General features: G+C 34.0%; 2 protein-coding genes and 1 non-coding gene across 8 annotated transcripts in view; 1 reads left to right on the top strand and 2 right to left on the bottom strand.

Moving 5' to 3' along the window:
• Positions 1 to 40: 40 nt before the first annotated feature.
• On the bottom strand, positions 41 to 15,100 carry LOC142983794 (uncharacterized). 2 transcript variants are annotated; one of them, XM_076130857.1, is made up of 10 exons: positions 14,963 to 15,100; positions 14,755 to 14,885; positions 13,078 to 13,200; positions 6,818 to 7,508; positions 6,296 to 6,473; positions 5,245 to 5,436; positions 4,360 to 4,467; positions 3,633 to 3,871; positions 2,752 to 2,952; positions 41 to 2,445 (listed from the first exon to the last, which is right to left on the bottom strand). In XM_076130857.1, the coding sequence occupies exons 1-10, from the start codon at positions 14,997 to 14,999 to the stop codon at positions 449 to 451; spliced, it is 3,897 nt and encodes a 1,298-aa protein (XP_075986972.1). In that variant the 5' UTR covers positions 15,000 to 15,100; the 3' UTR covers positions 41 to 448. The 2 variants fall into 2 exon arrangements, with proteins under 2 accessions (XP_075986972.1, XP_075986973.1); XM_076130858.1 differs by lacking the exon at positions 41 to 2,445 and having other exon boundaries at positions 2,758 to 2,942.
• A 1,438-nt stretch (positions 15,101 to 16,538) lies between these two features.
• Positions 16,539 to 23,698, top strand: part of LOC142983825 (solute carrier family 41 member 1-like) — a 120,889-nt gene continuing 113,729 nt past the window's right edge. For 2 of the 5 annotated variants that reach the window (XM_076130926.1, XM_076130925.1), the window contains exon 1: positions 19,011 to 19,347. Coding sequence is in view for 3 of the 5 variants with exons in the window: in XM_076130924.1 (XP_075987039.1) it covers positions 17,630 to 17,639 (10 nt within the window). In the remaining 2 variants the exon portion in view is untranslated. Of the gene's footprint in view, positions 16,693 to 17,538; positions 17,640 to 19,010; positions 19,348 to 23,698 lie in introns of those variants that run through there. The other 3 variants (XM_076130924.1, XM_076130923.1, XM_076130928.1) reach the window with 3 other exon arrangements.
• TRNAL-AAG (transfer RNA leucine (anticodon AAG)) lies at positions 21,842 to 21,923 on the bottom strand. The gene has a single exon. It is a non-coding gene; the product is annotated as a tRNA-Leu (tRNA).

The raw sequence follows: 23,698 nt of genomic DNA, 5'->3' as shown, positions 1-23,698 counted from the left end.
AATTATGTTTACAAAATATATTAATGATATGTACAATCATTATTAATACATTAATGCTAGCTCGCAAACCATCAAATCTACAGATATAGGGGCAAGTGCGGAACATGTGGACACTTTCCAGAATTTGGAACAAAAAAATTTTTCATTCTTAACAGAATCAGTTTTATTAGTACTTAATAAATGACATGTATTACTAAGTAATTAACCTTTCTAGGGCTACAATATTTTTTTGCAATCAATCACAGTTATGAAAATAATTAACTCTTCTTAAAAAATACAGTTTTGTCCACAGGTTCATCAGTCAATTGTACCTATGGACAACAAAATTGTACCTATGGACAGTGTTGTACCTAGGGACGGAATTCTTTAATTACATAAAATAAACATAAAACATAACAATAGTCTTCTAAAAGGAACATAAACTAACGTATATAAACTGACATCATAATTATTTGTAAGCTTCACGACATTGTTCAAACAAATTAAGAGTACATTCATCGCTACAGCTATCATCGTCTAAAACAAAGCAAGTCATACAAAGAAAACTGTCACCCTCGTCGTCAGAATCAAAATTTTGCATATGCGACTGTGGAATACATTTAATGTGATAATTATGATGACACTGGCTACATTTAAGCATTTGTTTGCTATCTTTGGCGTAGATTTTACATTTTAAGCACTTAACAAAAGATAATTTTTCTTCATTCAGTATTTTGATCCTTTTACTATAAATCTTTGAGCCACTAGCAATTGCAAGAGGGATTTCACTTGCTGAGGAGGAGCTAGCATTCTCTCTGGAAGTACTAGCTTGAGAAATATCTTTACTACAAGAGGTTTCATCAGTTATTTTTGGGCTCTTCTGCCTAATCATTTTCTTCTTAGTGGCTCTTTTCAATGCCTCTTTTAGTATTTCATCCTTCTCGGGCGTGTCGGTTAAAATTCTTGTTCTTCCAGGTTTTCGTCCTCGTACAGCACCTTTGCGGGGACCAGCTTTGCCAAACGGACGTATAGTCTCCGGGGTAATTTTCAGTGGACTCTTTTGGACTTTCTTGAGTTCAGTTGTTGACTGCGAAGCAGGATAGTTTTGAATAGCAGTTTGACTGTTAAGGGGTTGTGGAGAAAATCTAGTCGGTAATTCTTGGGAATTATTTGCAGCACCCACTTCTTGTTCATTAATGGAACAGCTTTCAATCATGTTTTCGCTTGGTTCTGGACGATCTGTTACAAATGAGCACAGGAAGTCTTCTTCTGGAAAGATATCCCTGTTGTATGGATATATACCAGAAACTTCAAACCCTTTCACTATATTTTTCGGTGAAAATGAGACTCCATATGCTTCTCCTGCTAATTCTGCGATATCATAAATAGTTATCGGTTTACCGGGATGATTGAGCATCCATCTATCAGCTGCTTGGCTAAAATGAGATTTAAATGGCCCAAAAACTGTTCGATCTAATGGTTGCAACCGATTCGATGTATGTGGAGGTAGTGTCAAAAGGATGATTCCATTTTCTTTTGCTTTGTCAATTATTTCTATGGAAATATGGGTCTCGTGATTATCCATTATTAGGAGAACAGGATTGTCCGTACTGGGTTTGGCCATTTGTATAAAATGCGTAAGAAACTTTCGAAAAATTGGCTCTGTTGACCATCCAGACTGATTTGCCACACCCAGCGAACCTGGTGGAGCTCCTTTTAACATGTTATCTTTGTAGAAAACCCTTGGGAAGATGAATACTGGCGGTATGGAGTTTCCAACAGCATTGATACAAGCTATCAATGTTGTATTTACCCCTCGTTCTCCTGATGTCATTTTTCCCAGCTGGCGAATCTCTTTAGGAGCTAACACTCTACCTGGCTTGTGGACTGTAGATAAGCCAGTTTCATCTACATTATAAATCGAACCTGGTGCAAAGTTATATCGCTTCATAACAGATTCAAGATTATTGAAAAATGCTGTTACATTTGCCTTATTAAAACTAGTTGCTCTTGCTATACTAGTTGCCTCGGGTTTACGCAATGATAACTCTTTAAACCGCTGTCGAAAATGACGAAGCCACCCAATCCCAGCCATTTTATATTTTTCCCAGTTCTGCGGTATATTTATTTTCTTTGTAGATACAGCATATTCGTACGCCAGTTCTCTACATTGCTTTGTTGTTAAACCCATATGTAAAAATGCAGCTTTTCTTAAATATTCACAAAGTAACACTTCTTCCTCTGAAGAAAATACCTTCCTAACGTCATTTTTCAATAACTCAAAAGACTCATTTGTGAAATCTGTGTCTTCATGGAGCTTTAAGTATTTGAAAATGGTTGATTTTGGAATTTTAAACTTATCTGCAACTTTTCTTACAGAATTCCCTGCTTTTGCCTCTTTCACAGCTTCTTTGAGGGTCTCTGCGCATATGCCTTTTCTTTTTATACCCGTTTTACTGCGTGGCACTGTAAGAAAGAATAAGACAACTAAATAGATTGATATAAAAATTAATACACTTCGACTGTCCATAGGTACATATACCCGACTGTACCTGTGGACAGTCCATAGGTACACACATTTATTAGTCCATAGGTACAAATATGTAAGCAAAAAACATAACGGATCCCAGTTCGCGGGTAAGTTAATTTAGGCAGTAGCTGAAGGCAAGAAAATATGCTATAAACAACAGAAATTCCAATGCAAATATATTCTATCGGTTACGTGAAATAATTTCACTGTAAAATTTAACCAAAATGAGTTAAAATACTTACTTTTTGGGTCGAAAAACTTTTTTTGCCGCCACAACAAAAACAACACCAAAATCAAAGACTTTGACATGTCAAATCTGTCAACCATAGACAATTCCTTACGGCTGCGTTCAATATATAATTTTAGAGTTGCCTGATTTCTCAGAATTGACGGTGTCCACAGGTAAAGCCGTCCATAGGTACAGCACTTGCCCCTATAAATTACTGTATAGTCATACAAATAAATGAACAATATGGGAAGTTAGTTGCTTATTTAAAATGCATTAGATCCCATCAATCCCATACAGACCTTGTCTCGCCCGTTACAAACATATTATTAAAAATATCATTATACAATTTGGTTTTGTTGTTCAAAAGTTATGCGCGTTATACATTTCAGGCATTCATTTCTTTTTATTAAGATTGAAATTAACATTATATAGTAAGGCAAGTACTAGAAAAGTAATCAGTCAAAAATTCATCGTAACCTGTACAATGAGTCTTAAAATACATAATTGTAACATAAAGACAATACTTACCTATACAAACCTTTGTAAATATTATATAAAACAACTAATTTACTATATACAATTACATTATAAACATATAATTTACATTGATTGAATATAACGCGAACTTTATGTGCTCGTTAAAAGTTCTCTGCTAACAGTCTACTAAATGCCAGTTTATTCATACACATCTAAAGGAAGTTAAAATAACAGCTAAAGTCATTACCTTCTATTTGACATTTATTTCAATTCGTTAAGAAACAAATTTGACTATCAGTTTTATTTTACCCCTTTACTTTGGCTGTTTCTTTTGATGAAGAAACTGGCAGACATTTCTAAGATTTGAAAGAAAATAGACTGCGGTGAATAGCCAAATGAATCAATAGCGTCAACTACCTTTATCCTTGAATTGTTCTCCTAATATCTTCATAACTTGAGCATGTGTTCTTCCTTCTTTATGCAAAGCGTAGTTTAGTTTAACAAACAACGCGAAGTCGTTAGTCGCTCCCTTTCTCGCAGGAGTAGAAACTATAACTCCATCCTTGTTCTTCTTGTTGAGAATCAATTCAAACGTACCTCTACAATAGCCGCAACATTTCTTCGTGACGTCTATCGATTTAGAATGGCGTTGGACACTGGAAATAAAGTATTTGTCAGTTTAATTGTATTCTTTAATAAGAAGGGTGAAAATAATGCTGTATCATGGTGCAAAACTACCTAAATATTGACGATATTTCACTCACTGAAGCTACGAATATTTTAAATACACAAATAAATGAAAATGTATTATTATTTTTAAAAAAAAAGCAGCAAGCGACCGAGGGGACTGGAAGTCTAGGGGAGAGGCCTTTGCTCAGCAGTGGGACACAGAAATAGGCTAGATAAAAAAAAAAAAATATGTATTAGTGTGAATGACGTAAAGGAAGTGGCATTTTCTGGTCGTATTATATTGAAGTATGTACACATTTATCAAAAATATTGAAATATTGAATTATTCTAGAAAATTGCTTGACAAATTGAAATGGAATTATTCCACCAGGTGGCGTTGTTATCAAGATAAAACAATAGGCTTGGACGGAATCAGGACGGATAGCATTACAAAGTAAATAAAAGTGTTAATTACCTATAACCACACTTAGTGCACTTGTATGAGTATTTAAAATGTATCTCCATATCGTGACATCGAGATATCTCGCCCAGCTCAGGGTACACTTGTAACGCCCGTTTAGCCCTGAAAATATACAAACAATTGCACCAATTACAGTCAACTTGGGTAACTTTGAATCATTTGGGTAACATTGAACGTGGGAATTTGAACTAGTTTCGATTATTTTTTCATATGAAACCAAAAGAATTGATAAAAGTTTGCAAAACTAAAATGAATCTTTATCAATTGTGTTGGTTTCATATGAAAAAAATATCGTAACTAGTTCAAATTCCCACGTTCAATATTACCCAAGTTGACTGTACCACTAAGAATGTCCTCATAATTTTTAAACTCTCGCGTTGCATGTTTAATGTATAATAGAATACGGTAATTAATGCGAACACGCATTTTACCTTCAAATGTAAGGTGAAATGCGTGTTCGCAGGCTGCTCCAGTCAGCCTGCGACCACGGCGAGTGCGACCTGCGCCGAAACGTTAGGCATTTTAAGAATGTCCTCACAACTAGAGTTGTTGCTCATGATGATTTTTAGAAATCAGCGTCAATGTTGATGTCGTCAATAGTCCCCTTTACACACACACACTCACACATCGTGCATGAAACAAGAGTCGCGCGTGCAAGGGCAAAGGAAAGACCACGCGCCGCGCTCATCTGTCAAGCCTGCGATAGATGAGTGCGACATCGCGAGCGAAGAGCGCGCGTAATCCTGCACGCTCGTAAGAACGTGCGATAGTGTGTGCAATGGGGGCTATTGTCGCGAAAATGTCTGAATTAATTTAGCGTTTGACACCGAACCTTCCGGCGCAAATCATCCGACAGGTGTATCAATACAATAAAAGTACCATTTATTCCACAGTGGTCCGTGTCCAGCCCTTAGCTCGTTGTCCAAGAGCCAGGTGGCGGCGTGGCACAGTTCATGTATGAGTGTGTCCCGCAAGCGTGCGGGCGCGTCCAACACTTTGCTGGACAACTTGATGCTCGACGTGCGAATGCGCTCGCCACGACTGTTCTTTATCAGACGGTTCGTTGTTGTACTGAAAATATTAATTAATTTATTATATAACATGTTATACCCCAAGGTGTAGAGATAGGTGTATTAGATATCTATACTAATATAATAAAGCTGAAGAGTTTGTTTGTTTGTTTGTTTGAACGCGCTAATCTCGGGAACTACTGGTCCGATTTGAAAAATTCTTTCAGTGTTAGATAGTCCATTTATCGAGGAAGGCTATAGGCTATATATCATCACGCTACGACCAATAGGAGCAGAGTACCAGTGAAAAATGTTACAAAAACGGGGAAAATTATGATTCTCTTATGTGACGCAAGCGAAGTTGCGCGGGTCAGCTAGTATACAATATAAACCCCATGTAAAAGGGGTAACTATTGTTGTACAGTTTCTATTAGATTTAAAGGTATTGTTTATAAGTTACATTTTATGTTGTGCTATGTTGTTTCTATGTTACTTATCTATAAATGTTGTGCATTTCTATAATACATAGGTGTGAGCACAGGTCTTTGTCCTTAACTGTTCTATTTTTGTTTACTTTTGTTTTTAAATAAATAAAAATAAAAAGTTAAGGAACCGGATTGCTTTTAAAAAGATTCTAATGAAAATTTTAAATACCAATAGCACTATCCTACCCGGGAATGGAGATCGTTTGTAATACCGCCAAAACCAGTCGTCATATTATTATGTAAATACGAATTAAAAAAAAGCCTAAATCGAACGAAATACGAACCCTAGTTTCGTAGCTCTGGGCAATCGCTGAAAATATGTTAACAGGTATAATTTTTCGGTCAAACCTGAGGTTTGAACCCGAGACCTCTGCGTAGCTGTTGCAAACACTACCGTCGGCTTTACGTGCTCAAATATATACTAAAAAAGCTTACCCAGCTGTAGTTCTAAGTTTAGTATCCCACAATATAGGCATGTCTGCATCCATTGCGTTATCAAATACACCTTTATTAAACTCTATGTACAGTCTACGAGTCAATTGTTCTCGGAGATTCTTGTAATTGTCCCTGTACTGAATCGCTTCTGGATGACACCGCCAGGATGGAACATTGTCTGTGAATTAGATATGTAGGGTATTACGACTAATAGTCAAATCAACTACTCTTTATGAAATGTCCAAAACACATTTTTATAGAAATACGAATATTGACGTCACTATACACCGTCAACGATCTTGCTTGTTGCTTACCCACAGATTTCAATACAAATAAACTTTAGCTCATACATTCGCAAATTCGAAAAAGGAAATGCTTGTAAGAAGAAATGTTAAGAAACTCACAGTTTACTCTTTTTAATTGCTTATCTATCGAATTAAAGATCGTCTAGTGCCAATAAGCAAGGAATAAAATTTAAATCCTAACAATATTTAGTGAAATCTATAGAAACTTTTTACTTACCTGCTAAAGAAGCGAGAAAGCTTAGCCTCTTGCACTCAACTCGAGGTGTCACAACATCAGGGGTGTGCGTAACACCAAAGTCTTCAACCCTCTTCGTCAACAAATCAACATCATTTTTCATTATTTCCACCATTTCAGTCACACTCATAGCTTTATTCACTTTATTCTTCTTTGTGGTACTATTCACATTCCTACCTTTAATCGCTTTAATTTTTGGCACCTCAGGAGTGCTAGGAATCAACTCTGTATACAACTTTTTCTTACTCTTCTTATCCGTATCTAAAGTAGAATTGTCTACTCTACGTTTAGTATCCGAATTAGTCAAATACAACATTTTATTTTTCTTCAAATCATGTCTTATATTTTCCTTGTCACTGCCATCATCATCGAAGTGCAATTTCTTTGAAACTGCGTCATAATTCTCATATTTAGCTGATATTGCTTTGAATAATTTAGGAATTGACTTCCATGTCTCTCCGTACAAATCGTTCAACAGTTTCTTTTGTGATTGTTGTATTTTTTTAATAGAGCATTGCTCTTGTGATTCGTTTGCTACGTCCTTGGGAGTTGAAGGTGTGGGTTCGTGTCTTGGTGTTGCAGTAATAATGTTTTGTGCTGGTGACCAGCCACCAGAGCTCGGACGTGATTCTTTGATGGGCGATGAAACTTCAAGTGAGCAGTTGAATGACACCTGAAATGAATGAATGAAGTGTTACAGCAAACAAATTGACAGACATATTACGGCGACAACATTTTTCTGCTTACTTGGCTTACCGCATATCAGCTTATTGCTTTATCTGGCATTTTTTAAACCACAGATTCTCTGTGGAGTGATTCCAGACCTTACTGATACTGTCTGTACTGAATGCAGCCCTGGCGTTTTTTAAGCATTAATGCGAATAAGACCTTATTGTCCATGAAGTCAAAGTCAAAGTCAAAGTCAAAGTCAAATATTCTTTATTTCATAAACTTTAACAAGTATTTGAAATCGTCAAAATATTTTTTATCTACCACCGTTTCGGAAAAGCTGTTGCTCGTGAGAAGAAACGGCAAGAAACTCACGGCTTGCTCTTTTTAAATGTCAATATTTCCAAATTAATAACAATGTCATAATAATGAGATATAACAAATTAATAACAATGTCATAATAAATTAATAACAATGTCATAATATCAAATTGTAATACATTATTTTGAAATAGACTTGGTAGAAGCAGCACAGTCCCAAGCTTTGTTATCATCTAAATAATCTTTAATAGTATAATATCCCTTACGACATAAATTACTTTTAACTAATAACTTAAATTTATTGAGACTTAAATTTTGAATTTCACTCGGGATTTTATTGTAGAATCGCACACACTGACCTCTGAAGGATTTATTTATTTTTTGGAGCCTAGTGACTGGGATAACAAGTTTGTCTTTATTGCGTGTGTTTATATTGTGCATGTCACTCTTTTTTTTAAAAAGGGCGATATTTTTATGTACATAAATTAAGTTTTCATAAATATATTGACTTGCCACTGTCATTATATTAATTTCCTTGAATTTTTCCCTTAGTGAATGTCTACTTCCTAAATTATAAATTGCACGAATAGCCCTTTTCTGCAGCACAAAGATGGTTTGGGTGTCGGCAGCATTACCCCAGAGTAGAATTCCATAAGACATGACGCTATGGAAGTAACTGAAGTAGACTAACCTAGCTGGTTGACGAATTTTTCTGACCGCGTAGGCTGCAGAACTAAGTCTATTCGCCAATTGTGATATATGAGGTCCCCACTGTAACTTACAATCTATTGTAATGCCTAAAAATTTAGCATTATCCACAAGGTCCAACACATCTTCCTTCATCTTTACTGCTGTTTTCACTGGTTTGACATTAGGTGTTACAAATTTGATACATTTAGTTTTTTGCTCGTTTAAAAGCAAATTGTTAACATCAAACCAGTGTACCACCTTTGAGATAGCAATGTTCACGTCGTCAAGCGTGGTTTGTTGTCGTTTAAGTTTAAACAATAATGAAGTGTCATCTGCGAACAGTACTATCTCGTGACTATCCTTAACAAGATGTGGTAAATCATTAATATAAACTAGAAACAAAAAAGGACCGAGTATTGAGCCTTGAGGCACCCCCATTTTAACCGCAGATCCCGCAGATCGCTTACCGTTAACGTCGACCCTTTGAATCCTATTATCTAAATACGAGATAAGAAGATTCAGTGCCGAATGTTGTATACCGTAGTGATGTAATTTCCTGATCAATGTTTCATGAGGGACACAGTCGAACGCCTTGGACAAATCACAGAAAATGCCGAGAGCATCGTGTGAGTCCTCCCAGGCGTCGAAGATGTGGTTCACAAGCTCAACACCAGCATCGATAGTGGAGCGACCCCTTGTGAACCCAAATTGTTTCCTATGTAATAAATTGTGTTTAGTAAAGAAACAATGCATTTGATCGAATATTAATTTTTCAAAGATTTTACTAAATGTAGGCAGTACTGAAATAGGTCTAAAGTTAGTGGGGTCTGATGTACTACCTGACTTAAATAATGGTATTACTTTACTATGTTTCATTAGATCAGGAAACACACCACCATCTACGCACTTATTAAATATTAGAGCTAATTGGGGCGCAACTAGATCAATAATAGCTTTTGTAATGACTACTGAATTACCCCAAAGATCTGCAGTATTTTTTACATTAATACTATTAAAAACTTTTATAATGTCCTGATGCGAGACATAGTCAAACCTAAAAGTAGTGTTACACATAGTAACGTTTTCTTTAAGAATGCTTTCAGCGACAGTGGGTGATGAGTTCAAAGATTGGGTAGTCGAGACTGGAATGTCTGTGAAAAATTTTTCAAAAGCATGGGCTACGTCGGAATCCGCCCTAATGGTTCTGTTATCAACACTCAAGCAATATTCACGATCGTGGCCCCTTACTCTTCCAGTCTCACTATTAATTACACTCCAAGTCATTTTAATTTTATCATTACTATTTTTAATCTTTGAACTCAAGTAGCGAGCCTTGGCAGTTCTACAAACTATTCTAAACAATTTTGAGTAATTCTTAACATACGTCTGAAATCCTTCACTTCTATTATGATTTCTCTCTTCATATAGCTCAAAAAGCCTAGCTCTACTCTTATGTATACCTAAAGTAGCCCATTCACTAAAGGTAGCACTGTCTTGGACCGTAATCGTTCTGGAAGTAAATACTGAATCAAATTCAGAACAAAATAGTTTAAAAAAATTATTATATAACTTGTTAGGATCAATATTATGTTTTAGAAATGGAAGACTACAAGCTAATTTATTTTTAAAACTTTCAAAACGATTAACGGTTTTGGGAACAATAGTAATCTTTCTTTTAGCCACATGTTTAGTCTTAGCATCAAATGAAATTAATTGTCCACAATGATCCGAATCTAATTGATTAATAATTTTCTTATCATTAATTTTGATATTAGTGAAAATATTATCCAAACATGTGGCTGTTGTGGCAGTTATTCTTGTTGGCTCCAAAAACAAGTACTTCAGATTGTATGATTGAAAGAGAGCTTTAATTTTAATACATAAACTAGAATTCTCCAATAAATTTATATTAAAATCTCCAGAAATAATAACAAATTTGTTTAAATTTGTTACCTTACTTAAAACATCTTCCATAATACTCTCAAAACTATCATACAACGCAGAAGGAGGCCTGTATACACTCAATACAATAAACTGTTCTACCTCTATACAAGCTATTTCTGCAGTCCGTTCAACAGAGAGAGAAACAATATCATGGCGTTCCTTGTACTTTAACTGTTTATTAATTAATATGAGTGAACCACCATGTATGGAATGTTCCCTGCTGAATGAACTGCCAACCTGGTGATTATTAAAGTTGAACATGAATTGATTGCTTTTTAGCCAATGTTCAGTAATGCAAAATATATCAATACAATTACAATTCATAAACAATTCAATTTCTAGCTCTTTGCCCATAATTCCTCTAATGTTCTGATGCACCAGGTTAATTACATTTCTATTTTTCTTAATTATATTAGGGCACTTTTCAATTGATGGATCTATATTGCAAGAGGTTACCTCTTTTGTCTCATGATTTAATTTAAATTACATGTCATGTCAACATTCATGTCATAATTTTTATTTGGAATGTCAAAATTATTAGCCAATTTACTGGCTAAGTTATTTGAAATGTCAATATTATGTTGCTCAATAGAAGCAACTTGTTTAGCCAAGTTCTTGGCTGTAATAGAAATAAAATAGGATAGCGAAATTGCTATTTGTCTTTTACAATAATAAGAAAGATAATAACTATCTTTGGTCGTGTATAAGCAATTACTAACAATCCTGTTAGTGTCAATAAAATGAAATTTATTATAATTAATACCATTAATTTGGCATGTCAGATTATGCATAATTACATTTAAATTAGATCTAATATTAAGTTCTTCCTGTGGCAAACCTTTACTAAGGGGAAGTGCAAACAATACAATTTTGTTTACATTCAGTTTTGATAAACATTCAAAATAGTCAATAAACTTCTTTCTGTTTACATTTCCCCTATTACCAACAAATATAATTAATGTTGTGTCCTGGTTGAAATTAGAATTAACAATTCTATCTAGTATTTTGCAATAAGGTAAATTAGGAGTACAATAATTTGTGATTGAATGCTCCATGTTAGTGTTTAATATGTATGAACTTAGATCTTTACCAATTTCATCACTGAATAATGTAATGTTATTTTTTTTGTTAATTATGGGAGAACTAGGAGTGGGAATATGTGTTTGAGGAGGATTAGGAGTTGAGGGAGGTGTGTTAATCATTGGCAGCGAGGAGGGAGCAGGTTCTGGCTGATAGTTCAGCGATGTTCTCGTGAAATTTGAGTTATTTGACAATGTAATTGAACTATCATTATCACACTTACAGGAATTAACCAGTCTGCCTATTGCCAATACTTGCTCCCTACTCTGTTTAGCAGCCATTTCATATTTAGTGGTGATGGATGTTAGTGACTCATGGAGTCGGTCAATCTCAGACTGCATAGCCCTTGTGTCTGTTTGATATTGCAGTGAGACATTGTCCAACTCCAGTGAATACATTTTTAGTTGGTCAATAAGTTGCAATCTGTGTCTGTTTAAGGACATACAATTGATGAAGAATTTATGTTTTTTTATTTGTTTCTTCATCTTTGTGATGTATCTTTTAATTTTTATATATTTCTTAAACTTTTTATTGCTACACCTAATAACCCTCACAGATTTAGGATGTTTAATGGGCTCATCATCTCGTGTTAGATCAATAATAACTGATGGGTGAAGGTTATTAACTGAAGCACTGTCTAAGCCGGGGGCCACCAACTCGTCGAATAAACTTTGATTTGTGGAGGCAATGACGGTGGTATTTAACTCCTCTAAGTCCGATATCTTGTTATTAGCTCTGTGTAGTTGTTGTTCTAAGCAAGTTATCCTGTTCAGAGCGCAAATGTATTCATTTCGACACTCATCAAAGCTGTCAACAACGAGTTGGAGCCTGTCCCGGTCGTCTATGGCATGACTGTACTGTGAGTGCAACTTTGACATTTCTTTTTTCATCTTATCGTTTTTACTAAGCACCTCTAATAGTTCCCTTTCATTGTCGTCTCTTTCACCACTGAGTTGATTGTACCTCTCTTTGGTGGCCTTAAGTTCCCTCAAAGCCATTTGGAGTTTGGTCTCCTCCTGGCGAGCCAAGGCCTTGCGAGTCATAATCATGTTAAATAATTAACCTAATGAAACTGTTAAGACAAATAAAACACCTAAAAAGGCACAAACAAACAATGGGAGGTTATGTTGTTCTGCGAGATATTAAAGTGTAGTTGTTTGTGCAACTACACTGCAGAACTTTATAAAATAAGTTATTAATTTAAAGTTACTACGTTACCTTTAAGAAGACGACAATGAATCCTCGTAAATACAGAAAAATATAAACTTTTCACAAACTTTTAACGGATTGCCGGTAGTTGTTACTCACCAAATTTGCACTACACAATTTTTACACAATAAATACTATATAAGTTAACTAAATATGTTGTAATACAGATATTCCAACTATAAATAAGTGTGAAATTGGTATTTTATTGATAAATATGTTTAAAAATACTAATTATTAAATAAAAATTACACGGAGCTATTCAAATCAGCTGTTAACCGTAGGGTTGCCACAGCCATGAAATGAATGAACCACATGAATGAAATTACTTACATTTCCGTTCCTACTAGGGGGTGCTTTAGAAGCCAGTGTTATTTTAGGCAGTTCATCATCAAATGAGAGTTCACAGGAGTCATTTATCACTATCGGAGAGTACATCTTCTGATTTGATGGCATCTGTAAATATAAACAACACAAATTACACACTTCCTGACACAGGTTTAAGAATATGTTTATTATGCTATCTTTTTTAGTGATACTATTGCCTATTATGTGTGTATTAGAAATAATTATCACATGCTCCAACGGAGCAGGAAAACATCGAAAGGAAACCTTGCGTGCCCAAAAATTTGTTTAATACATTTATGCTAAGTCCCCAACCCGCACTTTGTCAGAGTGGTGGACTCAAGGCCTAACCCCTCCCTCACTACGGGAAGAGAACCTTGCACAGCAGTGGGACATAAATGGGTTAAATTTATAATTATCCCCTTAGGTAAAACAAGAAATACAGTGTAGTCCACAACTTATTGTGGACTAAACTGTATTTTTGGTTAATGTTCTTGATAATAAGAACAAATTTGCAAATAACAATAACAACAACCATTTTTAAGCAATGTTACATGACTTCATTGGTGTAAATATTGAATCACAATAAAGAATTTCCTGTTCGTTTAGTATGACTTTTGGTTACTACTACATAATATCACCATTCCTTGAGAGTCAGAATAACCAAATTCTACTGTATTTACAAACACACAATGACACCATGACATTGGAATATTTTTGTTTCAAATTATCCTAAAAATGCGGATCAAACACATATGGGTAGATACAGATAAAGAAGTAAAGCAGAGAATATGTTTTATAATAAACAACAAATAAGTTGACAGCAGCTATTTATACTGTTAACTCTTTAAACTGAACTTTACAGTAGGAGTGTTTTTAGTGAAAAATTTGATAAATGTTGTAATGAAAAGTAGGTACCTATGTTAAATAGCTGCTGAGGAAATATTGTCAGTATAAGTTTTTAAGTTCATAATTTAATCATTTATCTACTCAATAAAGTCACATGCTGACACTTTGGATAGTCTTAAGTATAAAAATATAATACCAAAGAGATGGCAAGAATGTTACAAACAGATTATCTAACCACCGCTGGGCAAAGGTCATGTAACTCAGAAAGGTGTCAAGCCTTAAGTCCACCACTAAGGTAACAAATGATACACTAGGACTAAGGAATCTCTTGATCGTTCGGTAAAAACTGCATAATAATCTGTTCAGTAGATTTTGAATCTATATCAATAAGATGGAGACAAGGCGGCTTTATTTTATATATAGTGATGGTTTATATACACTTTAGGTTAATTAAGATAACAATACTTAAGAATTTCCTAATATCTACTTTGAGTGAAAAATAAAGCTGTGAGATTTAACTTCAATATTTCATTGCTTTGGAATATAAAGACCAGTCTTCAAACATCTTATATCTTATCTATTAATCTATTATAAAGGTGAATATCATCAAGGATAATTATATATGGATGTGTTAATTTTAAAACAGTTTCAAAGTAAAAAAATTATGACACTGATAGATAATAAATCTAATAATAACTTATCTATACTTTCAAAACGAAGATTTTATCGACTCGGATGTAGTCACGGGTAGAAGCTTAATCAAGAATAAAGTATACTAGAGGATAAGTTAATTTTAATTGTTATATTGCTACTTACAATTTTAGGGAAATCCGACCTCAATCTATCGAAAGATTCGTCAAGTATTATCACATCGGAACTGCGGTTAAGTTTCTTAGTTTCCTGTGTCGCTTTTAATCTTGATTTCTTCAAAGACAACTTTAGAAACCCTGAAAAACACGTGTAAAATTATTTCGTGCGATTTCCATTGAAAATTTCTTTAACATTTTAAGTTGTGTATACTTACTGTGTCTTTGACTGCTTTGTGCGGTTTTAGTGTCCATTATTTATATTAATTTAAGCCCTAATAAACATTTGATGAAATATTTAAAAAATATCAGCCGTTGATGTTTGATTTGACAATGAAATGAAATTGACATTTGACGTTAATGTTACAAGCGTAAGAGTTGTCTACCATTTCTACCAAACACAATGGTAAAATATAAAAAAAATATTACTGTATTCAGTTTTGTGATAATAATTTGCAGCAATAAAAGGAGCTTATTGAAATTTTAGTTTATATTTTTTTAAAAGATATTGAGTGTTAAATTTTGCTTCCATTATTAGGTGAAAGCTTATCGCCTTTATATTACTGATAGACACCGTCACACTCAACGAATAACGATGAGAAAACCTTGACAGACTACTGGCGAATTGGCCCTTTTAATACGTGCGATTTGTCCATAATGTGAAATAAATTGTTCAAACAAAAACGTTGGCTCAGCGCTTGTTGCCAAGTCATTGATGTTCCTAAAACCTTCACAATGTAATTTGGTGTGCCTTTCATTTGCATGTTTACGCAAGTTGGCAAATTGAGAGCTAGGTGCACCGTCGCATAAGTAGGTCAAGATACAGCGTATCTACTATGCTTTTATTATGAAACCATTGTAAGCAGATTCACGAAAACATAATTCCGACTTTAATTTCTTTCGTTGCACCAGAATGACTTTAGATTGTAATCGATTTTTTAATGGAGCTTACCTAATGGTCCTTTTTTACATTTGTTTCATAATAGGTATGATGTTTACGCTAGTTTTTCTAGATATTTATAAATAAATGAAAAATATATAACTCGTGTCTTTAGTAGATAATTATCAAAACCTATTTAAGTGTGAAAATATTGTTTGTTCCTAGGCACTTATTTATTTATTAAAGAAGCCTTTAAAATAAGTTAAAATAAAGTAAAATTGCTGAACAATAAATAAATATAATTATAGCCGAAGGTAAAATAAATATAGGTAATAGCTATTTTAATATACATTTAGGAAGCGTAACGATAATAAGGTAGGCAATAATTTATCTCGAAGACCATTTTTAATGTTGTGGACATAATCATTTTACGGTTTATTCATAAAAGATAATCTGCTTTGTTATTTTGGAGAGCAAAGGTAATGGCTACTTTTTACGTACCTACATTTTTTTTTGTGTTATCAAAAAGCTAAGAGGCGTGAAGTAAATATTAATATGAATAAGCTGTGCTTAATCATAATTTAAAACTGAATTAAATGAATTCCTAACCGATACAAATTTGTTCCATAGGTATTGTTTAAATGGACATCAATCTTTATCCTTATTCAAAATAGAACAATCGTTTAACCTCCATTGTCCTAAAACAATGCATGGTTGCATTTTGAAATTGATTTGACAAACTATTTAGCTAGTTTGTTCTTAAAATACTAGACGAGTAGTTCGCGCGAAAATGGGATTTTGAAAAAAAAAGTGGCCCGCCTTTTGTCTCTGGTTTAGTTCGAATCAATCAATCAAAATTATTTTAAACTTGATTCCGCCAAGGCGCCAACTTAAAATATTTGACAATCGAAATCAATCCACAATGCGGGTAGTTTTTATCTACTTATGCATAATAATGTGACAGTTAAGTTTATTTAAAATGAGTTTGTGATATTGTGTTGTTATTTTTTATGAGTGTAAAATTGATATTGAGACGTGTTATTTTTTGCGATACATAATGGAAAGCAGGTAAGTTTTTGTATAATAAGTACTTTTATTCAACCAAAGTGTTGGCTCACAATGATAACTTAAAACTATTGTTGAGAAAATAGCGATAGTATCATTTCTCCGAGCTATAAACTGCCAAAAAATAAATACCATTACCTCGAACGATTCGCTGGTTTGTGGCGGGTATAGCTCGAAAATAGTAATAAACGGCTTATATTTTCTTTTTTTCATTATTTTAAACAGTCATAATATAGAAACAATATGATTGTAAAAACAACAAAATTTCCTTGTGCCAGGACAGGATGTTGTTGTAACTACTAAGTTTACTTTAATTTTATTCAGTCTTAAAAAATACATAGGTAGGTAGGAAGGTACCTATCTATTTTTAAAGGTGTATTGGTTTTATAAAACCTTTTTGTTAAGTATTGTGTTCTTATATATAATATAACGTTAGTGTAGTTTTTTATGTCCTAGACATTTTATATTCATGCTAAATATAACATTATTTTATATTTATTTCTTATGCTAGTTTGAACTTGAATAACGTTTAAATAAGTAGATATATGCGTAATCAGTACCTAACTATTGTATGTATGAGTAATACAACAAAAACAAATGATTTATTATAAAAACTATAAGTAGACATTGTTTAATTTATAGTTTAAATAAATATAATTTACATAATAATGAACAACGTTTAGCAAAAAAGATAATTATTGTTTGTAAACTGTTATTATAGGTACCTAATTATATTCACGAAAATAAAGGACGAATGTCTGGATAATTTGTGAGTCTTTCAATAAAAAACCACAGTAGGTAGGTAGGTACCGTAGACAAACAGTACAAAAGTGTTTTTCTAAATTACAGGACCTAATAAATTAAAGATGGACGTCACCAACATGACAATTTAAAAATAGAACCAATTCGAAATCAACATCTACTGCAGCCTATATAAAAAATGCATTTACGTAAGTAATAACTACCTTTCTAGTTATTTTCATAGTACCTAATGTTTCAGATAGTTTCATATCTACCTATCTATCTATCTATATTATATTATTACTAGCTGACCCGCGGAACCTCGCCTGCGTCACATAAGAGAGAATGGGTCAAAACTTTCCCCGTTTTTGTATATAGCCTATAGCCTTTCTCGATAAATGGGCTATCTAACACTGAAATAATTTTTCAAATCGGACCAGTAGTTCCTGAGATTAGCGTGTTCGAACAAACAATCATACAAACAAACAAACTCTTCAGCTTTATAATATTAGTATAGATATATAAAACTCAAAGGCGAAAATAGAGGATGAAAGTTTGTATTGTATGTTCTTAGATTTCCGACAGATTAACCGAGATTCACACATAGGATACTTTTTTCTACGGGAAATCTTTTCACGCGGACGAAGTCACGGGCGGAAGCTAGTTTCAATATAAAATTTCTAAGGGTATGCACCACGTGTTCCCGAGTTGCCTTGAAACCGACACGTGCAAGGTTTTACTAGACTGAATGTGGATTGTCCTTGCCCTAATGCATCTGATATTAAAATTAAAAACAATTCATTTTCGTCTAATAACTTTAGGTTGATTGATTGAATGATTTGCTAACGGATAGTTTGGGTTTGAATCTTAGGTCGGGCTTAATTATTAATTATTAGGTAGGTAGGTAGTTAAATACTGCCGAAAAAATCCTCGTGATTGCCTGTAATGCCTAAATTGGTGTTGTAGGTACCTACCTATTGTACCTAAATCATTGATCTCAGTGCTTTGAACTCGTCGGTTCTGCATCTGATTTCTAGCCTAGTGTTTTAATCTTTCTGTCATACCTATGTCGTCTAACATTCTAATATCTACACATAATATTCTATGTATACCTACATAATTTACTGATACCATAAGTTTCATAATTAGGTACCTATTTACTTAGTTATTACACAAAAACAAATAAAACTTCTGTGGTTGGCTTATTTTTTTGTGTTAGTAAATTACCTTACACAGCAACGTAGGTTTTGTCATATTTAATTAGCGAATACAATAGAAGATACCTATACAATTTACTATACCTACCTACTTTTAAATACAATAAAATTAAAAGTACAAAACTTATCGAGAGTCAACACAATGTGTTTACGGACTAACTACAACGTACAACTGTACAAATACAATGTTGAAAGTAATACGAGTAAGTGTACATAGCTATGTACTTATTTCGGCTAATATACTATAAGACGTCGTATAAGAACATACTTTCCAACATCGTATTCAATCCTACCCTTGCCCTTATAGTCACGCATGCGCGGTACGCGTCGCGACGACCTAAAATGGCGACTATTTTCTATAAATAACATTGAATCTAGACAATATTACTGCGATTGAAGACGTTACTAGGAAATATAAAAGCTAGGACAACGTTCCGTTTCAGTGCAAAAGAGCTTGTTACGCCGCGGCAAGTTTTTAAATAGTAAATTGCACCGCGACAGTGACCTCTGACACCGACACTCGCCATTTCAACAAGAACCGCGTAGCGATTAAAATCGTCTCCGTAGATAGGTCAGCTTAGTGTGGAAACAGCTGTTTTCAAAAATCGAATGCTTGCGGACTTAAAAAATTGTGAAATTTCACCAGTTTGACGTCAGATTTCGTTGAGTGCGGATGGATATTTGCACCGACCATGTAATGGTGAGTGGCCATAGTCGGTGGAATTACGAAATAGTGACTTATGTAGAGTAGTGTGTTTTTTTTATTCAAGTGGAATGCGTAAAAACGTGCTTTTTACTAGAACTCAAGTGTTAGTGAATGTTGTGTGTAGATATTTGGTTTATTTCTTTTATAATTTGGAATGTTTTCTTCTAATCGTGTTATAAATATGAAATTATGAAAATCAATAGTGTTCGTCAGTCCGGCCACGTGGTGTGTCATTCACAGTGATGTTTGTTGCATGAAAGAGCACCATTTAATATTAAGTGGACAACTCGATTCGGATTAGCCGTATTGATTCAATGGGTGTTTTACGTAAACCGTTTTACCTGCGGCTATGAGAAAAATAACCGAAAGTTATTAGGTACTTCATACTTATTAAATATTTTATTATTGAATATTTCCACAACAATGACTCGCTATTTTATAAATTAAAATTATTTATAGAATAATAACTTAGTAAAAATAATTTATCTTTTTACTCTGGTAGACCGGTACCTAAAATGCAGATAAAATGTTCGTCGACGTTACAAACCAACACTATAAGAATAAATAGAATGATGGTGTGCCATGTCCTTTCCCATAACAACTTGTTATTTCCTTATACGATTATATACTGATGGCAGGCAAAAAGGCATATTTATTTATAATACAATAAATAATTGAGTGGGTTTCCCTATGTTCTTTATCAAAACGCAAAAATCAAGAACAACTCAAACAATTTATCTATAGTTTTTGTAAAATTGTCTTATTACGAGAAAGGTTTAAGACAAAAAAATGCTATTGCACTGCTGGGCAAGGGTCTCCTCCCGTAATGAGGGAGGGGTTAGGACTTGAGTCCACCACGCTGGCCAAGTGCGGGTTGGTGACTTGGCATGCCCTCAATAAATGTATGAAACAAACATACATACAATAATATAATAGTTTACTTCAAATTGCGTAGGACTATTTTTACACGATGTTGACTATAGTTCAAGTCCCAAAAAAAGTTTTTATAAGCTAGTTCACAATGACATGTTTAAGAAGGTATTTTTTGCGCCTTTACACAAAGTAATAGCAAAGTGTCATACGTATCCAAAGTTATATTTTTGTAAAAATACCTATTTCTGCTATTGGACATTAATAATTGTGATTATTACTATGAGGTAATTTAATATACTTTGTTATTCTCTTAATAATATAGATAGAATTCGGTATCTATGTCTTTTTAATATCTTACTATCCAACTAATATTATAAATGCGAAAGTATATAGGTATAGATGGATGTTTGTTACTCTTTGACGAAAATACTACTGGATTTTAATGAAATTTAGCTCCCTGATAGCTCATATATATAACCTAGATCAACGCCTGTCCCTCGGGAAATCTTTTCACGTAGACGAAGTCGCGGTCAGAAGGTAGTCTCAAATAATCTGTAATGCGGAAAATATTGCTATAATATTGTACGCAGATACTTTTTCTCAGTCCGTTATCTTTGAGCAGCTTAATAAAATTTATAGGTCTAGCCTAAGTCCTAATCGCCATAATATATAAATATAATAAAAACTAGTATACTATATACTAACCTCAAAATATGGCTTTTACTATACCTCGACTTCGTTCGTTCGAAAAGATTATTTGGGATTATAAGTACATATATTATCATGTGTGAAGAGAAGTAAATTATTCTGTTATAAGAATGGTAAAAAAAGCTTGACTTTTAACCATTGCGATTACGTCAATATACCAACAATGACGTCACCATTGGCACTATTTGTTTTCTTTAATTGCTTAAAAACTGTTAGGTAAATGTGAAGAAGCGCCTGCAAGAATTATAATAGTGACGTCATTTTTCATTTTAATAGTCTAAATCAGTGGTTCCCAACCAGTGGTCCGTGGAAGTCTAAATATGGTCCGCGAATGATTTAAAGATTAAAAATTTTCAGGATGATTATTACTATTATTTTATTTTTAATATACTTATATAGTGGTCCCTGCTAACAAAAATAATATAAAAGTGGTCCCGGACTAAGGAAAGGTAGGGAACCCATGGTCTAAATGTATGTAACATAGGGTACTTAGACAGAAACCAAAAAACTCCACTTGAAACGATCCTTACAAACCCTCCCTGAATTGTCTCTTGTCATACATGACCGCCGCGCCGGTTACGATTACGCACTGTTTTTGTAGTCAATGTGCGCTATTTTTAGTAGTCTTATGACGTATGTAATGAATTAATTATTTTCTGTTGGTACTTAGTTATTGTAACGATTTGTTAATTGCCCTTAATGGTAAGATTGTGTTGCAAAAATGTAATTAAGTAAATATCATTAACATTTTCTTATTTTTCATAATAGTAATATATACTATTATTCTACGTAACTAAATAATCGTTAAACAATTAAGTACAGTGTTTAATAACTGTTATTAACGTTGTAAATAATTAATAGCTTAAAAAAAAATATAACTATGTTAAATAAAATGACAAAAAGATAATGGCAGCGGTGGGATTCGAACCCACGCCTCCGAAGAGACTGGTGCCTTAAACCAGCGCCTTAGACCGCTCGGCCACGCTACCCATTGAATAGCGGAGCGAAATTATAGATCTATTTCTAATGAGTGGTATTTGTGTGTTTATTCTGGCCTTGATGTTTATTAGAGATGAAACGGATATCCGGTAACTATCCGGTATCCGGCCTATCCGGCGGCTTTAATACTATCCGGCCGAATACCGGATAACTACTATTCGGCCGGATGTCTATCCGGCCGAAATAAAAAAAGGTCTGGATAAAAAAAATTGTTTAGTAATTATTTACTTTATTTAGTAAGACTTAAGAACTTGAAATTTTCAAATAACAATAGCACAATGAAATAATAACCTAAAGTCACGCACGTGTCTGCACTGCAATCGACACAATAAGTCAATGAATGAAAGAATTGCTAACTTCGCTCATCAACGAAAAGACCCGAATCAAACCGAGGCCACCCGGTCGTTCGCACGTCGCCTACGCCAAGTGTGTGTGCGCTGCACCAAACGGCTAAGGTCCGCCGAATATTCGGCGGCCGGATATCCGGCTATCCGGCCAGGTGGTAGGCCGAATATCCGGTATCCGGTATCCGGCCAAACTGCTATCCGTTTCATCTCTAATGTTTATTTTCGTCCGGTAAACAACAATAGTTTTATTGCGGCTTGTGAGTGCGACCTATCTTAATTGAAGCACATAATAAATAATACTTTGTTCTTGAAAATACACACACTTAGGTGTAGATATTATTATGTTCCAATGGTTGTTACTCTTTCACGAAGAACTGGGAGGATGTTAATGATTTGTGAAAAAAATGATAGGATACTTTTGCTGTGGGAAATCCTTTCACGCGTAAGAAGTCGGGCAGAATCTAGTAATGTAGGTATAGGCATAGGCCTTTTCAGCAACAAACGAAAGTGCACTAATTCTACCTGACGCCACCTTAATCATCTGCAATAGATGTATTCGGGCCAATGATAGGTATAACGTGCCGCTGCAGTGGCTAATTTCTTTAAACGTATGGGTAGGGCTAGATGTCCATAGTCATGTAAAGTACAACAATTTGTATTATTATTGTTAATTACTGACTTATTAACAATTAACTTTATTTAAAAAATTCCACAGCCTGTACATAATCAACTCGAGTAAAGTTCGTTTACCGGGCTCAGGAGTCATATGATATTCGAATCAATGAAACTAAAATGAGAAATAATGCTACTACAGCAAAGCGTTCTTTCTTTGCGACTCTGCTATTGGGCGGGCGGCGCACGCGACGTTGCCGCACCGTTTGATGTACTTACTTTGGTTGTTTGTACAGGGTGATATTGTTTTGATTACATTATTTTTTTATTTAGTACTAGCTGACCCGCGTAACTTCGCTTGCGTCACATAAGAGAGAACGGGTCAAGATTTTCCCCTATTTTGTTACATTTTTTATTGCTTCTCTGCTCCTATTGGTCTTAGCGGGATGATATATAGCCTATAGCCTTCCTCGATAAATGGTCTATCTAACACTGAATTTTTCAAATCGGACCAGTAGTTCCTGAGATTAGCGCGTTCAAACAAACAAACAAACAAACAAACAAACAAACAATCAAACAAACAATCAAACAAACAAACAAACAAACTCTTCAGCTTTATAATATTAGTATAGATTAGTATAGATGTGAGACATTTAAATTTTTTCAATTAGCCAACAATGTTATTTTTTTGTTTATTACATGATTATTAATCCCACCATACCCATAGGTTAAAAGAAATAAGTCATTGTGCACGTTGTATAGATAACAATTAAAGCCTAGATAGTTAAAGTAAGTAATATAGGTAG

Source organism: Anticarsia gemmatalis, chromosome 25, assembly GCF_050436995.1.
Source record: "Anticarsia gemmatalis isolate Benzon Research Colony breed Stoneville strain chromosome 25, ilAntGemm2 primary, whole genome shotgun sequence".
In the NCBI taxonomy this organism is placed as follows: Eukaryota; Metazoa; Arthropoda; class Insecta; order Lepidoptera; family Erebidae; genus Anticarsia; species Anticarsia gemmatalis.
Note: the sequence above shows the minus strand (reverse complement) of the source record. Positions and strands in the feature narration are given on the sequence as shown.